An 18,811-nucleotide genomic window follows, 5' to 3' on the forward strand; every position below is an offset into this window, starting at 1 on the left:
CACTTGTGTGTGGTTTCCCTAAGCTAAATATGTATATGCTGAATTGAACCTAGAATCTAGAATCTCATGCATACTATTCATATCTATCATTAGATTTTAAACTTCAATTTTCTTTATAAAAAAAAAAATCATGATTTCTATTAATTGATTATTTCAATTTCATTTTCTTTTTATGTTATTTATTTATGTACACTTTATTTTCTGTTTTCCGATGCATTGAGAAGATTAGGTCGAACCGCTAAGTGTTGTCAAACGTGTCAAAGCCATACTATTTTCTTTGTTTCTAGCATGACACTTGTGTTCAACCATGCATAATCATTTATATACATGAACTTATTATCTTACAAACACACCGCTTAATTAATCAATTGTAGCATTTTGCAAAATACACAATATAGTGCACAAATAAAAACATATTTAATTTTCTATCCATGGCTAACAACGAATTCAAGTTGGTTTCACCAGCTATTAACAATCAAGAAGGTGGCAAATTACCAAGACATTGTACACAAGAAGGCTTAGGTTCAAAATGGAACATATCTCCACCTCTAGAATGGCATAATGTTCCTCCCAAAACCAAGAGCCTAGCTCTTGTGGTTCAGGATATTGACATCGTTGATCCAATTGGACACACGGTGCCAATAACCCATTGGGTGGTGGTGAATATTCCGACAACTTTAAGAGGGTTGTCGGAAGGATTATCTGGAAAGGAAGGAGAATTGGGAGGTGAGTATGATGCAATTGAAGAAGGGCTTAATGATTGGAACGTGCATGTGTGGCATGGTCCTAAGACTCCAAACTATGGTGATAGGTTTGAGTTTAGGCTCTATGCTTTGGATGATGATATGCATTTTGATAATATGGTAATAACTTGACTAGTAGAGCTCCATTTGATATTATTATAAATTTATAATAATTCTTACACATTTTTTAAAATCTTTTAGACTTTATATGGGTTAGTCATTGAAATCAAACATTTAATTAATTTAGATATTTTGTTTTTAAAATTATTGTCCAAGTTTCACAAATAAAAAGTAAAAATATTAATTCATGGTAAAATTATTGACGGAGAAATGAAATTCCTAATATCCAAATTTTGTGGATTTCCATTTTTCTTGGTAATTTAAATTTTTATTAATAGTGACTTTGATTTATCTTTTGTCTACACATTTGTGAATGAATTAATTATTAATGGTTGTTATAGGAAAATATAATTTGTTTGTTTAACGATAAAAAAAAAAAAAGAATTAACTGTGTATAAGAAAAGTCTGTCACATTTTATTTTATTACTTATCCTAATAAGATTATTAGGCCTTTTGATGTTTATATTCAATATATGCTATGCTAATTTGAAACTTTGATAGGTGACAAAGGAGAAGCTGTTGGATGCAATAACAGGACATGTAGTTGGAGAAGCTGTACTTGTTGCTACTTTCGGATAATATATGGGAGAAGCTGTACTTGTTGCTACTTTCACTGTAACGCCCTTATGTATTTATATATTATTTATATTATACTTATGTTTATCTTCATTTATGATTTTGATTATTTTGTTTTTATGATTGTGTATTTAGATTTCTAAAAGTTCGATAAATAAAAAAAAAAATTTCTAAAAGCTTTAGCAATGTAATTAGGCAATAATCACATACAAAATATTTGAAAAAAAAAAATTAGTTTAGATCATTATCACTTTGTGAGTAATATTTTATTATTTAAATAATTGTTATGATATATTTTTCTAAAATTTAAATATAATATTTAAATATTTATATAATTGTTAAGATATATTTTTATAAATTTAAATACTTTCGAAATAAGTAAATCTAATATTTTATTTGGAGCATGAACCAATCTTATTCGACAACGCCACATTTTTGTTAAATATATTTGTTATTAATTGTTTCTTGTCGACAATGACAACTAATGCATTAAGTAAAATTCTTCACCTCTCTAAATATATTTTACCCCTTGATTTTGGTAAAATTCAAAAACTGTTTATTACAGAGATCTCAAAATCAAATTATAGTGAAATAATTATGTATAGTTTTTTATGAAGGAAATTTGAATGTTTAATTATCAATAACAAAAATATAAAATATCAAGTTCATGCTTTTATTTTTAAATTAAAGACATTATTAATTGTAATATAATATGGTTATTGCAACTCAATACTCTTAACAATAAAGAAGAAGAGAGATAACCACTCTAAGGTTTATAACAATGAATGAACAAAACTTCAATTAATAGGGTTATAATAAGAATAGAAATGTCTAAAATACTCTTACTACTAATATATAATAACATTATCTAACATCTCTCCTCAAACTCACGATGCATTAACATGGAGCATCGAGAGTTTGTCAACTAAAAAACGAAAATGTTTAATGGAATGCATCTTTGTGAACAAATCAGCAATCTGTAAAACAAGAAGAGTACGAATAGTGGTCATCTTGGCTACATGAGCAAAAGTTTCTTCATGATCCATACCATAGTGTTGAGAAAAACCCTTAGCAACATGACGTGCTTTGTAGCGCTCAACTGACCCATCAGACTTAGTTTTGATCTTGGATACCCAATGAGACCCAATAACACATTTTTTAGGAGGAAGAGGTACTAATTTTCAAGTATTGATTTTGTGCAATGGGGACAAGAGGGATGTTACCAAATAAGAAGCAACAATCAAAGAGAAGAACCAACAAAGAGAAAAGCAACGAAAGAAGAAGCAGAAGCCAAAGAGAGGATCATTAGCTATACCAAACAATCACAATAAAGAGAGAAACCAAACCAACAAGAAATCATATCAAATAGGCATAATCAAGAGAAGAACTAAGCCAACAAAAAATCAAACCGAAAAAAGAGCAATCAAAAAAACAAAAAAGGAGCAACAACCATTTCAAAACAAACCCTTAATATATAATATAAAAGCCCAATAACATACTACTTAACATCTCCCATAAAATTTCCTAATATTGAAACAACCCCTCAAACTAAAGCTCAAATCAACCAATATCAAAATCAACAGATAGGAACAACCAAAGAAGTAGCACCACGAAACCAAATCAAAACAAACCAAACCAAATAGAACCAAACAAAACTAAATCATATCAAACCAAACTAAACTACACCAAACCAAACTAACAAAGAGAGAAGCAACCAAATAGATGAACCACATGAGAGAAGAGCAAACAAATAGAACAATCAATATGGAGAGAAGCAACAAAGCAAATCACTAGAGAGAGGAGCAATCAAACAGAAAAAGCAATAGAGAGAGCGACAACACAGAAGAAAGCAACCAAAGAGATAGGAGAGACGAACAATTAAATTACTGTAACACCCCAAAATATGTATAGATTTTAATATATGTATTTTTTTAGTAATTGCTATTATTAAATTAATGATTATTCTATGTGTAAATAAATTAAATTAAATTTTATCACACTCTATTCTACCTAAATAATTATAATCTTCATTTTTATTTAATTATTTTGACGTGACAATTACATGAGGACTATTTACGATGTCATTATTTCATAAATGGACATTCTTTTATTTGATTAGTTTCAATAATCATGAAATTGATGTGTTAGATATTTTTGTTTTATTTTGTTATGTGTGAGTGGTACTCTTGTCTTGCTTGATTTATTTTAGTTGATAAAATATTAGTTGAATTATTTAATTAAATTAGAATTTATATAAGTTATATTGTTTGTTAGTTTTATTTGCGACCAAATAAGTATTCATTTTAGGAGATATTATAGAGTTAGTGAAACCAACCTTTATGTATAAGTGTTTTGAAAATATTTTTGGTCCATCCTATAAAAACAAAAATTAGTGACTTGACTCATTCTTTTACTCTCCTTTATGATAAGATTTTATGACAATTCATGGTGTTTTCTTGGCATAATGTGCATTAATTCATTTTAAACACCTTTAATTTATTTTTTAAAGGAAGATTATAAATTTAATTATAAGTTTTTTGTGCAATTAAGAGAGGACACAAAAAGACTATTGTCCTTTTTGTATCTCATGCATTTATTAGATAAAAAAACTAAAAGGGTGATGTGACAATCTCTAATCTATTTATTTGATTAAAATTAGTGTGTGACACCCTTCAATATATGGTAAACTCTATTAGTTAATTCAAATTAACTCATACATATAAATACACAATTTCAATTGGCTTTGTAACAACCTAATAAAATTAAAGAAATAGTAATTATTGGTAGTATAATGTTGGAATTAAGTGCACTTCAATTTTAGACAAGAAATAAATGGTAATAGTGCAATGTAAATAGCTTATATGTTCATACATTTCCATTAAGCATCTTGTTGTCACACCTATTTGTCATTCGTACACTCTCAAAATAATTTTCTGAGTCGTAAATTCCAATATCTATCGGTGTTGAATTCATTACTGCCTCATGAGCTATTTCTCGTGCAAATTTAGAGGTGTTAAGAAAGAAAGCGCTTAAGGTAAGGGCTTTTCCCCATGCAAGGTTAGGCTAGATATTAATTAATAGTTTGTAAGATATTGATATATGTCTTGATGTCTTAAAAGAAAAATATTGACTTTTAATTGCCTTAAAGAATTTAACTATAATATTTTATTTTTATGAGTAATATGTTTGCTTTGATAAATTTAATTATAAATTTCGATTTTTATTATTATAACATGATTAATATATTTGATGTCATATATTTGATGTAAAGTTATTATTTGTGTGTTGTTTATGTGTACTTAATTATAAAGCTATGATTTTTATTATGATCTCATGAGTAATATTTTTTTAAGATATCTTTTATTTAAAGTTTCGATTTTTGTGCTATTTCGTTTCAAAGTTTTGATTTTTAAGAATCTATATGAGTCTCGGGGGAATTGGTGAAAAGTTTTAATTTTAATTATGATAAGATGATTAAGTTGATTTTTGTGACGTGTTTAACGGCAAACCTTGATTTGTATGACTAAATAACAATTAATCGGAGAAATTTTATAGTAGTAGATATAAAATTTATATTTGTATGTGTTATTCGTTATTTGAGTTTTGAGTTCTATAAATAACACGTTGTTAATCCAATTTTATAGGTTATAAAATGAAAGTTATAACTGTAAGACATTTATTCACGTTTTTGTGTGTTATATATTTTGGATAACAAATTATTGACTCTTGATTGGAAGCGTCCATGAGAATAAAACTTTGATGTCATATGCGATTAAAATTTTATCTTGAATATTTTATATGTGTGGTTGTCTAAGTGGTATGGTTGGTGGTTTGTGTTTTAAATATTGTTATCTTTGTGGTTGCTTAAGTGGTTGGTGATTTGTGTTTTAAATATTTGTTATCCTTGTGGTTGCCTAAGTGGCTGGTGTTTTGGGTTTTAATGGTGGTATCTTTGTGGTTGGCTAAGTGGCTAGTGATTTGAGTTTTAAATTATATTATCTTTGTGGTTGCCTAAGTGGCTGGTGATTTGTGTGATTTTCTAAGTGAGTGGTGACATGTACCTTTGAGCATGATTATCATTTCATCACATATCATATACATCTTTGTGGACGCCTGTGTGGCTGGTTATATCCGGATCATATATATTTAGGAGCATGCATAACTTGCATATATTCTAATGTTATTTTTATTTTGATCTAATTATTTGCTCTGCGGTTGCTACTTGATTTATTTAGATACATTTTATGACTTTTAATACATCTTTGAAAACTATTAAAGAACCAATTTCTTTAAATCTTTTAGGACGAAAGGATTTTATATTCACATTTTATGGTTGTTAATTTATTATTTGGTTTAATTTTTGTTGTGGGATGAACTGACCCCTTACACTAATATTTAGGTACTAATGATCTCAAAAGTTGTATGAATGATGTTTGATTGGTGCACGCGCGTGGGAAGATGAGACCTTTACTTTAAAAATAATATTTTGTATTACTAAAAAATTTGTCGTACATTGTAAAGTTATTTACTTTTCATCATTAACTTTTAATAGAAATGCGGAAGTGAGATTTCATTTGCTTGTAAATAATTGAATGTAATTAATTTCAGTCAACCTTGCTTATTTCGAATTTTACTTAAAGAGGCTTTATTTTATTTTGGAGCATAAATGAATATTGATCTAATAACTGAAATATTAATTTTTCAAATAAATGAATAAATAATATTTTAGTAAATTGTATTACATTCTTTTACAAAAAAAAAAAAAAATATCAAGTCATTTTCTCACGCATCTTCAAATTATTACATGATGAACTACTTCTAAAAAAAATATTATAGTTATTTCTAAAAGAAAACTATTATTTTTAAGTAATTTTTGGATAAAAAAATTGGGGCGTTACAATTACCAACCAAATCAACAAAGAACTACAACAATTGAAAGCATGTGAACCAAACCAAATTCAACTCCTTAATACTGGTCATAACAAACAAGCAGCAGGGAGAATGCGTTGATCCTCACGAACAATGGTCCCATCAACACAAGCATGAACCTTAACATGACACCAAGGAAATCGCCAAGAGCTCGCATAACCTTCTCAATCTGTTGAGCTAGCTCCTCGTATGGGCCAAAACCAAAGCATGGCACTAAACCAATCTGTAATCGAGCTGCTGCAAAATTCTAGAACAAAATGTTGTTGTCTTCCCAGTTCCTGATTGAGCTTGTTGAATCACATCCAGAACTTTGCAGAAAGGAACAATTCCTCTTTGCTAGATTGCAGAAGGCCTCTCAAAATCGTAAGCATATATGCCTCGCAGAAGGTTTTCTTGCAGCCCCATTGCATCAAAGCTATCATGGACTTCATCATATGAGGTGAAGAATTCTTGCCCATCACTGGCAAGCAGTTCATTCATCTTAGTTTCATAATGATTAGCATCAAATTGTGATCCTTCTGGAGCTAAACCCGAAGCTTTTGATACAAATACAACATGTATTCTTATACCAGCATAATTTCCTGCCATTGCAACCAGGAAGCCACCATCTTCATTGTCATAGACAATTGCAGCTGTGTAGCCCGCATTTTGTGCCATTCTAGCATTTTCTTCGAAGCTACACCCCCCTCTAATCATCAAAACAAAAGGTGAACTAACATTTGAAAGTTCTGTACATAATAATCTGGTGTTGTGCGAACCCGATTTCTCCTCCTAAAGACGTTGTTTCGCCGATCCGACCATTGAAGAAGAAGAACTGAATGTTGCAAACCTGCTGTCCAAATATCAGCCCGATCCAACGGTTAACAAATGCACAATAGATGTTTTTGTGAGACTGATTTAACAAAATCGAGAATATGGTTACTCTTCTCTTTTCTCTTTTGGTGGTTGCCTTTCCTATCAAAATAATCTCTCTCTTCTTTATAGTAGATCCCAAAATCAACCAAAGCTCTTTGATACCATGTTAACAATGAAAATGTTAACAATGAAAAGAAGAAGAAGAGAGACAACTACTCTAGGGTTTCATAACATAGAATGAACAAAACTTCAGTTAACAGGGTTACAATGAGTATATATATAAAAGAATAGAAATGTCTAAAATACCTTTACTACTAATATATAATAACATTATCTAACAAATACATTAAGCATTACAAATTCAAACTTACAATAAACAAATCACACAACTAACTTTATAAAAAAAAGTCATAGACTATGCCACTGGTCAGAATATTTCAACATTTAAATTCTAGGCTAAATAACATCCATAAATCCCTTAATTTAATTTCAGTAGTTTTTTATCTTTTTTTTTCTTTTTCAATTTGGGCATTTATTTTAATTTTAAGTGACAATTTAATTTTTTATGTTTTAAAATGTCCACAATGTTATCCGTTTTTTTTTTGTGCAAAAATTCATCAAAAATTTCAAACAAAACCCAAAAAATTAATTATCATCCTCAATATAATGCAAATTTCATCAAAGTAAAGATTAGATCTTTAAATAAACTCATATTAATTTTTATCTCTAACAACATCAAATAAAGAATAAAAATGTGCGTTTATTTGAAAATTTTGGTTATGAATTTGATGAAATTTGTATTATATTAAAGAATATCATTAATTTTATGGGTTTTGTTTGAAAATTTTAATGAATTTTTTGAAATTTTGTAATAAAAAGGATATCACTGTTGATATTTTAAAACATAAAGATCAAATTGTTATTTAAAATTAAAATAAAGGACTAAATCAAGAAGAAAAAAAAAAGATAAATGACTAAAACGTTAACAAAAATTAAATTAAGAAACACAAGTGATATTTAGTCTAAATTCTAACACCAATAAATATGAACCATAATAAAAAAAAAAAATATTCTTAAGACATATAACAAAGTTAATGTTTGTTAGAGCTCAATACAAAACTGAAAGGATGTAAAATATATTAAACAAAGATTCACAACCACATGCAGCTAACATCAACGCCAATATACTATTAAAACAACAATCTTAATTTTAATAATATACAAACGAGACTCACAAATGATAATTTTGAAGAAGTTTCAACACCACATGACATAGAATTAAAAACAGATTTGTCAGTAAAAGTATAACGTATGTAACTTCTAAAAGTCATAGAGTGTAAGTCGTATGTAACTTCTAAAAGTCATAGAGTGTAAGTTTGATGTATGTTTTTCTTCAATGCATTCTACATTGTTAATCATATGCCTTTATATAGAAAAACTTCCATAAAAATTAGGGTTTATTACCGTTTCAATGATTTGCATAATTTTCATACGTAAAATATGGATGGTATCGATTTCCAAAATTATTGAATCAACATTCAATACTGGTTCATATTTGAGTTCTGAATTGTTTCAACATATCTTGATGAAAACAAAAGGAGAATCAGTGGATGATAAGTTATTGAATTAAGTCGTATTTTTGTAAATATTCTCAGTGAAATTTAAATTATATGTTGTTTGAAATGTAAAATTAAATAAATAATGACATTTTTTTTTGCAAATAACTTAGTTCGTTACTTTGAAATATTATTGCTAGTATATTTATTACAATCTCAATTATAGATGAATTTAACTATTTGAAATATCGTGATACCCAGTTTTCCTAAATAGACATTGTACATTATAACTTTTGTTACGCTGCATTAATTTACATGTTATATAGAAATTATTGTGAATTGTTTTATATAATAATTAATTTTAATACATTAGTTTTAAAAGTACATTTTATTTTGTAAATATATATTTGGAACTTTGTTTAAAATTAATCTTAGCTTCACCCTTTTTTACCTCTTCTCTATCAATCACCACTTCCCCCTCGTTAATTATTCATAAATGAATTTCGCTCTAGAAAGTAGAATTCCAAAAATTAATTCAATAATGTAGTTTGGTCTGTTAACATCCATTAAATTTTATCTTAATCATATCATATTTTAATAATTTATAAAAGAAACTCATACAAATGACAATTTTAAACTAAGATTCACAACCACATGCAGCCACTTCCACGCCAATATACTACTAAAACATCAATCTTAATCTTAATAATATACAAAAAAAACTCACACAAGTTTGCTTTCTAATTTTTTTGTATCTTTTCTGCATTGTAAATCACATGCCTTTATATAAAAAACTTTCACAATAATTAGGGTTTGTTACAGTTTGAATTATTTGCATATTTTTCGTACGTAAAATATAGATGTTATCAATCTTCAAAAATATTGAATCAATATTCAATACTTGTCCATAATTGAGTTCAGAATTATTTCAACGTATCTTAATGAAAACGTATGGAGACTCGGAGGATGATAAGGTATTGCGAACAAGTCATATTTTTGAAAATATTCTCAGTGAAATTTAAATTATATGTTGTTGGAATGCAAAATTAAATAGATAATGACTTTTTTTGCAAATAACTTAGTTGGTTTCTTTGAAATTTTATTGCTAGTCTATTTATTACAATATCAATTATAGATGAATTTAATAATTTGAAATTTCATCATATTATTATTAGTCTATTTATTACAATATCAATTATGGATGAATTTAATCATTTGAAATGTCGTCAAACCCAATTTTCCTAAATAAGCATTGTACATTATTACTTTTGTTAGGCTGCTTTAATTTTCATGTTATATAGAAATTATTGTGAATTTTTTTTATATAATATGAAGTTTAATACATTAGTTTTAAAAGTATATTTGATTTTTTTATATATATCTGGCACTTTGTTTAATATTAATCTTAGCTTCACCCTAGTTTACCTCTTTTCTATCATTCCCCACTTCTCTCTCGTAAATTATTCATTAACGACTATTGCTCTGGAAAGTAGAATTCCAAAATTAATTCAATAATATACTTTGGTGTGTTAACATCCATTTGAGATGAGTTTAACTACGTCAATTAACATCCTAGCTACTTTTCTTAACTTATAAAATAGAGAATATTCAATTGATTGATTGGTGTTAAAACTATAATAAAAAAAAAACTATTAATTAAATAAGCACTAAAGATCATTTTATGAGTGTTAAACTCCGTTCCTAGAAGTATAAGCTAAAACTCATAGATATCAAAATGATAAAGAGTAACACTACAAATAATTATGCTAATGACAATGATAAAAGCAAACACCTGATACATATTAAATCAAATATTAATGATAAAAGACTAAAAAACATTATAGCTAAAATTATAAAACAAATTTATTTTTTAATTAAGTCATATAATAATAAGAAATCCTCTTAAATCATAATTATAGTGATAAAGAGTAACACTACAAAGAATTATGTGACCGACAATGGTGCATCCATATTTGCTAACATTAATTTCTTTTGTATGATTCACAATTTTTACGAGAAAACTGTTTTACTAAAATTAATAACGACAAAAACCTCTAATTAATTAAATGTTGAAAATTGAGTTTTTTGTTTGTTTGTAAAATATGTTTTTTTAGATGGAATGTTAACCAACTCCATCTAGTCTCGACAAAAAAAACAAAAAACTAACAGCAACTCTCTATAGGATAAACATCTAGCTATTGAGATTTTTTCGAATGGCTTAAATTGTTAGATACTGCAATAAATTTTTAACGAAATTTGTTTTTTTTTGTTGAGATTGCTTACCAGTTAATAAAACACACCTCTGCCATCAAAATGTAAGATTCAAAAGGTGCGCCAGATTGACGTAAAGCTATGCTAATCATATCATTGCCTTTCCCTATAGAATTTTACTACAAAAGAAGGAAGCATGCAAGTCCTCTATATCTTCACAAAGTTAAAAAAATTCTTAGAAGTTTGCTAAGAAGCAAGTCTTCGCAATGGTTTCTCATGTGGTACATCCCTTCTTCAAATGAATTTACCTATTACTTTTGAAGCGTATTTTCTAATATTTATCAATAAGTTTACACAAAAGAATAACATATTACAAACATTATTCATAACTTATTATGTTAATTAACCATTCTTATTCATGTGCAGATAAACATGAGATTTATGTCTAAAGCATTTATTTACTCATTATCAATACTTATAATGTTTTCAAGCACAATTTACTCACAACAAAAAGAGCTAGAAAATAATATAAGTCAGCAACATTTGTATCAGAAAAGTTTGAAATTGGATCTAGAAACGTTGTTGCGAAAGCATTGTTTGATTTTGAGTTTCTAAAGGGTCATATTGGTGTAAAGAGCTTTGATGCTGAACTAATTGACGAAGAAGGAAATTCAATACCATTGTATGAAACATACCTTCATCATTGGTTTGCTTTAAAAATTTTTGTAAATAAAAATATGAATATGTCACACGATCCTTCTCTTTTCAAAAGAAATGATGGAACTTGTAATGGAGGTATTCTTCCACAATATTGGGGTTTGGGAAATGAATCAAGAGGAACACCTTCAAAGCTTCCAGAGCCTTTTGCAGTTGAAGTCGGTAATCCTAAAGATATACTAGAAGGTTGGCAAGAGAAATGGTTATTTAACGTCATGATCATTGATACATGTGGTACAAAAAATAGGAAAAGTTGCAGTGAATGTAGGTGTAACCAATTTAATCTCCCACTTAATTTTTTTAATGTGACAGTTGACATCAATGGAAAACCATTGAGTCCTGACAATAAAGGAGGAATCTTTTGTTGCCAAAATAAGTTTCAATGCAAATTGAGAAAGGGATTTGAAGCCCCAAGATAAAAGCTTGCCCTAAGATAAAAAGTAACATGGGTTAATTGGGACCAACAACAAATTCCTGTTAGGTTTTATATACTTGATTCAACCGATCGGGTGACAATAAATGGTTCTCAAATAATCCATGACTGTCAGGTACTAAATAAGTTATTTAAATAAGTTCAATTTTTTAAATTTTATCGTCAATTAAATTTTGTGTGCAGCTTATGTGGTTAAGTTGTGATACTCGAAAGAGTTTCCGAAAAGAGTTTCCAAATTAGGTTCAAAGTTGAAACTTTAATTACAAATATAACGTACTAAAAATGAGCATTTGTAAAAATAAATAAATTAAGTTAAAAAAAATCTCATTTCAACAATCTATTTTTTTTTTTTATTAGCATAATAGTCTATTAATTCCTATGCATGTTCAGAGAAAGTGATTTAACAAAGATTTTATGTTATTTTTTTTACAGGCTATGTATATTATTCCAGAAAATAATAGCGGTGACCCTTTTCATGTTCAAAAAGCAAACATCCCTATGGATAAAGGTAGCTACCTTATCTACGGCACTGCTCATATGCATTCAGGTGTTGTTAATGCAACTCTTTATGCACAGGTAGAATATAATATTTTAATTTGACTATATTTTGTTAAAATTCATTTCACTTTGCTTAATTTGTTTGTCAAGCGATAATATTTTTTCTTGATTCTATATATATAATCAAGTCACTAATTTTGATAATGCATGCATAATATGTGACATTTATTCATTTAAGATTTGATTTATATATAATGTTAGTGTAAAGATTTTTTGCACTATAACCAATCACAACTGTCATATTATTAGAAATGTTTGACTTTAATTAAACGTAACTACTCTATAATTTACACACATGACTAGTTGTGATAAGTGATAGTGTTTATTTTTTTACACTAATAATGCATGAAAATTAAAATAATTTATTTGTTTACTTTTTTGATTAATTAATTAGGATGGAAGGGAATTGTGTACATCAACACCAACATACGGAACAGGAAAGGAGGCAGGAAATGAGGAAGGTTATGCGGTTGGAATGTCAGTGTGTTATCCGAAACTAGGTTCAATCAAGATTAATGATGGTGAAATTGTGACTATAGAATCAAGATATAAGAATGAATTTTTTACTGGAGCTATGGGGCATATGTACATCTATTTGGCCGATCGACTGCAACACACAACATAAACATCAAACATTTATGATATATAATTGTTTTATGTAGGATTTTGAATGTTGAATTAACAATAACAAAAACAGTGTAAAATATCAATAATGTAGCTCATATTTTTATTTAAAGATATTATTAATTGTAGTATAATATGGTTATTTCAACTCAATACACTTGGCATTACAAATTCAAACTTACCATAAATAAGTCACACGACTAACAAGCTATCAAAAAAATTCGCCGTTGGCAGATAATTTCAACCCTTAAATTCTAACACCTATATACATGAACCACACTAAAAAAATATTAATAAGGCATATGACAAATTTAATGTTTGTCATACCTCAATAAAAAATGAAAAGTACAACATGATATGTATTTCTTTTATCATTTTTTCCCCTTAATTACTTGCCTTAAAACCTCTCCATGCTTCAAAATATTAGGTCGCAAATTTTTGTAACACCCCAAATTTTATAATAAACTATTTTATTAATTAAATAGGAATTTAGATAATTAATTTGGTGTTAAAATTATTTTATTATATATATTGATTAGTTTATGATTAATTTTCCTTATAGGCATTATTTCTATGATGTGCTAGTTTATAAATATTAGATTACATGAGCGATATAAATAATAAATATTATATTTTACTGTTTGATCTATTTTTTTTGAAAAATAATAGTATTTTAGTGTAATATATAGTTTAAAGAAAAAGATTTTATGCGATTTTACGTGTATATACGTGTACTCAATTAATGTAATATTTTTATGTGCGTTTGACTGATATTAAGTATGCACGTAGTTATATTTCAATTATTTATAACTACTTTCTATTTCTAGTTATTTTTTTATAAATAATATCTTGAGATAGAATTGATATTGTGTTTGATTTCTTTTATTTTTATATACTTTTTTATGACATTGTGATTTTATATATATTTATTATGATTTAGTAATTAATATAAAGTGTTGGTGTAATATTTATTTATTTTATAATTTTGACTATTTTCTAATATGATGGTATTATTATAATGTGAGAGTTTTGAGAAATAAGTATAATTGTAGATATTATTTTGAATGTGAGAGTTTTAATTATTAGTAATATGTTTTTTTTTTATATTGATTATTTTAATTACTCTAATTTAGCATATATTAATTATGAAATATTAGTAATGTTTTGAAAATTTAATGATGTTTGGAAAAGTATTAAAAAAATGAGATTAAGTAACAATTAATTTTGTTTTAAAAAAATAAAAATAATAATAGTAAAACATATATTAAATAAGGGACAAATGGGCTTGACCCATTTATGTTAACCCTAATTATGTTAATAAAATAAAAATAAGAAAAGTAAGAAATGAGCTGCAGTAGCCGTAAAACCAAAGAGAAAAACAACAACAACCTATAGTTTGACACCGACGATCGATACTTGTTCATGAAAAGTTTCTCCGTTTTCGTCCAAATTTTAGTATGTCGCTTTATTCATTTAGGTAGTCAAATAAACATACTTCCTCAGATTTTTAACCATCCAAATTTCTCTCTAAAATCTCTGACTTCTCCGCTTGTTAAATTACTTAGTTTGAACCGTTCTCCTTCACCGTAAGTCCGATTTGAGTGAAACCAACGCCAAAACGACCGTGTGAAAAATTGTTATTTTATCCAATGATTTGTTTTCTGATTTATGGTAAGTTACCTTGATCGAATTTCGAATTTAGTTTTTAGAGTATTTTCTCATAAACTATTTTTAACGTTTACCCATAAACTGTCGAGTTAGAATGATTGATGGACAAAGAGTCAATGAACAAAGGATGTTTGCTCGTGGAATCATATTCGTGTGTGAAAGCGTCGAAAAAAGGTAAGGGGTGAGAAAGCGTTTGAATTCATGAGTATAATATATTGTGAGATGAACAGGAAAACCGTATTTCCCAACGATTCATTCGGGCCTCGCTACGTACGGCAGTAGCCCTTTGAGTGATAAATTAATTAATCTGCAAATAAGAAAATTGTGAGATTAAAATGTGAAATAGAAATATTTATAAGGTGTTGATTGATTTAATTTCGTTAAATGTGTGATATTTTATATTATTGTGATATTTAACATTATTGTGATATTTGATATTATTGTGATATTTAAAATTATTGTGATATTTGATGTTATTGTGATATTTGATATCATTGTGATATTTGATTTCAAATGAATTTAGTGCATATGTTTGATTAAATGAGTTTATGTGAATGCATTGTATAATGTAAGTTTATTTGATGATGATGTGTGATTTATAATATAAATCTGTGATAAGTTAATGTGATGATAACGATGATGTTTGATTGATGATATTGATTCTATAAAATTGTGATGAGTTTATGTGATGATATATGATTAATGATAGCGATATTGTGAAGTGGAGATTATTTTGTCATCATATAGGTAGGGCTTGACAAGCCTAGTGATTCCGGGGAAGTACAACTGAATGAGCCTGATCATGGCGGTCTGCTGTCGAGCCTTAAGGCAAGATTGTTAGACCTTGGAGGTATTCGGGTGGGGAATTCCTAGGTGACTTGGAGGTCGCACTCCAAATGTCGGGAGCTACCACGCAACACACGTTTACCTCGACTGTCGCGTATATGTGTCTCGGGTTGAGTTGAGGGGATCTATGAGGACAGAGCCAATTTGAATTGTCCGTCTACCGGGATGGTGGCATATTATCAAGCTTCCTAACCAAGTACTTCAGAGTTAGAATGGTACCACATTGTGAAGTAGAGTCTAAGCTCATTAATATCATTGCATTTACTTATGATTGTTTTGTGGTGATTGATGTGTTTCAAAAGTAACGATAATTACTCTTAGATTATTTGATGCATATTATAATGAGATGATTATCTTACTTGAGTGAATTTGATGTTATAATATGATACTATTTACTTAAATATTTTGATATATCGTAATGTGATTATGATACGGTCTATTATGATTGTTGTGTGTTCTTCTTACTTATATTATACTATTAACATGATTTTAAAACTCACCTCCTTCGTTGTTTGTGTTTGACTGGCTTGACCCTGCGTTTGCAAAATCGCAGTTGTTACAGGTTAATAAGTCTTGAAGTTCAAGTTTGGGAGAACCCCGCTCTGATAGGTGATATCGGGAATAAGGATTGTAATTTGTATTTTACTTATTTATTTTAAAACGACTTTTGTATGAAAACCATATAAGTACTAGTAGGTTTTTAGAATTAAATCAAGTAATTATACTTAATTCAAGCTAATTGAGATTGCACTATGGAGTAAAGAAGTTAAAGTATTCCTTTTGATTTTTGAGAAACGTGATATCCTAAATAAAAAATTAAAGTTTTTATTTTACTTCAACGTCAATATACTATTAAAACATTAATCTTAATCTTAATAATATACAAAAGAAGCTCACACAAATAACAATTTTAAAGAAGTTTCAAAACCACATGATTTAGAATGTAAAAATATTTGTCACTAAAAATATCACGTACATAACTTCTAAAGGACGTAGAGTGTAAGTTTCCTTTCTGTTTTTCTTGTATGTTTTCTGCATTGTAAATCACATGCCTTTATATAGAAAACTTCCGCAATAATTAGGGTTTGTTACCGTTTGAATGATTTGCATATTTTTCTTTATTTTATCTCAATAAAGTTACAAAAATATTTATCAATATTTGAATGAGTTTATATGAGTCTCGTTTAATTTCATCAGTAATCTCAAGTTTAAATTTGTGTAAAAAACTTATGAAAGACAAGTTTTAATCTCTATGTAGTTTAACTCAAATTTATAAATTAGTCTTTATGGTTAAACACAAAACTGAAGGATGTAAAATATATATATATATATATATATATATATTTATATAGAAAACTTCCGCAATAATTAGGGTTTGTTACCGTTTGAATGATTTGCATATTTTTCGTACGTAAAATTTGGATGGTATCAATCTTCAAAAATATTGAATCAACATTGAATACTTGTCCATATTTGAGTTTAGAATTGTTTCAACGTCTCTTAATGAAAACAGATGGAGAATCAGAGGATGATAAGGTATCGCGAGCAAGTCATATTTTTGAAAATATTCTCAGTGAGATTTAAATTATATGTTGTTGGAATGCAAAATTAAAGAGATAATGACTTTTTTTGCAAATAACTTAGTTCGTTACTTTGAAATATTTTTGCTAGTCTATTTATTACAATATAAATTATGGATGAATTTAATTATTTGAAATTTCGTCATATTATTACTAGTCTATTTATTACAATATCAATTATGGATGAATTTAATCATTTGAAATATCGTCATACCCAATTTTCCTAAATAGGCATTGTACATTATTACTTTTGCTACGCTGCTTTAATTTACATGTTATATAGAAATTATTGTGAATTTATTTTATATAATATGAAGTTTAATACATTAGTTTTAAAAGTATATTTGATTTTTTTATATATATCTGGCACTTTGTTTAATATTAATCTTAGCTTCACCCTATTTTACCTCTTTTCTATCATTCCCCACTTCCCTCTCCTTAATTATTTATTAATGACTTTCGCTCTAGAAAGTAGAATTCCAAAAATTAATTCAATAATATAGTTTGGTGTGTTAACATCCATTTGAGATGAGTTTAACTACGTCAAATAATATCCTAGCTACTTTTCTTAACTTATAAAATAGAGAATATTCAATTGATTGATTGGTGTTATAAAAAAAAAATATAATTAAAAAAAACTATTAATTAAATAAGCACTAAACACCATTTTATATGAGTGTTGAACTCAGTTCCTAGAAGTATAAGCCAAAACTCATAGATATCAAAATGATAAAGGGTAACACTACAAATAATTATGCTAATGACAATGATAAAAGCAAGCACCTCATACATATTAAATCAAATATTAATGATAAAAGACTAAAACAATATTTTTGCTAAAAATTATATAACAAAATATTTTTTAATTAAGTCATATAATAATAAGAAATCCTCTTAAATCATAATTATAATGATAAAGAGTAACACCACAAAGAATTATGTGACCGACAATGGTGCATCCATATTTGCTACAACGCTTAACATGTAAACATGAGTGCTAACATTAATTTCTTTTGTATGATTCACAATTTTTTCGGTGAAACTGTTTTACTAAAATAAATAACGACAAAAACCTCTAATTAATTAAACGTTTAAAATTGAGTGTTTTGTTTGTTTGTAAAATACGTCTTTTGAGATTGAATGTTAACCAACGCCATCTAGTCTTGACAAAAAAACAAAAAACTAACAGCAACTCTCTATAGGGATAAACATGTAGCTATTGAGATTTTTTCGAATGGCTTAAATTGTTAGATACTGCAATAAATTTTTAACGAAATTTGTTTTTTGTTGAAATTGCTTACCTGTTAATAAAAAACACCTCTGACATCAAAATGAAAGATTCAAAAGGTGCGCCAGATTGACATCAAAGCTATGCTAACCATATCATTGCCTTTC

The 18,811-nt window shown here is 27.6% G+C and overlaps 2 protein-coding genes and 1 pseudogene across 2 annotated transcripts in view; 2 read left to right on the forward strand and 1 right to left on the reverse strand.

Annotated features, from left to right (window-relative positions):
* Nucleotides 1-368: 368 nt before the first annotated feature.
* Nucleotides 369-1,532, forward strand: LOC101509438 (uncharacterized). Its single transcript, XM_004506699.4, has 2 exons — nt 369-863; nt 1,365-1,532. Exons 1-2 carry the CDS (start codon nt 432-434, stop codon nt 1,440-1,442), a joined length of 510 nt encoding a protein of 169 aa, XP_004506756.1. The 5' UTR covers nt 369-431; the 3' UTR covers nt 1,443-1,532.
* A 4,883-nt stretch (nt 1,533-6,415) lies between these two features.
* LOC101509112 (eukaryotic initiation factor 4A-13-like) lies at nt 6,416-7,025 on the reverse strand (annotated as a pseudogene).
* Nucleotides 7,026-11,733: 4,708 nt separating this feature from the next.
* Nucleotides 11,734-18,811, forward strand: part of LOC101508794 (uncharacterized) — an 8,856-nt gene continuing 1,778 nt past the window's right edge. Inside the window, exons 1-3 of the mRNA XM_073369495.1 lie at nt 11,734-11,909; nt 12,189-12,255; nt 12,573-12,716. Of these exons, the coding sequence (XP_073225596.1) occupies nt 11,734-11,909; nt 12,189-12,255; nt 12,573-12,716 (387 nt within the window). The remainder of the gene's footprint in view (nt 11,910-12,188; nt 12,256-12,572; nt 12,717-18,811) is intronic.

Source organism: Cicer arietinum, chromosome 6 (genome assembly GCF_000331145.2).
Source record: "Cicer arietinum cultivar CDC Frontier isolate Library 1 chromosome 6, Cicar.CDCFrontier_v2.0, whole genome shotgun sequence".
Classification (NCBI taxonomy): domain Eukaryota; kingdom Viridiplantae; phylum Streptophyta; class Magnoliopsida; order Fabales; family Fabaceae; genus Cicer; species Cicer arietinum.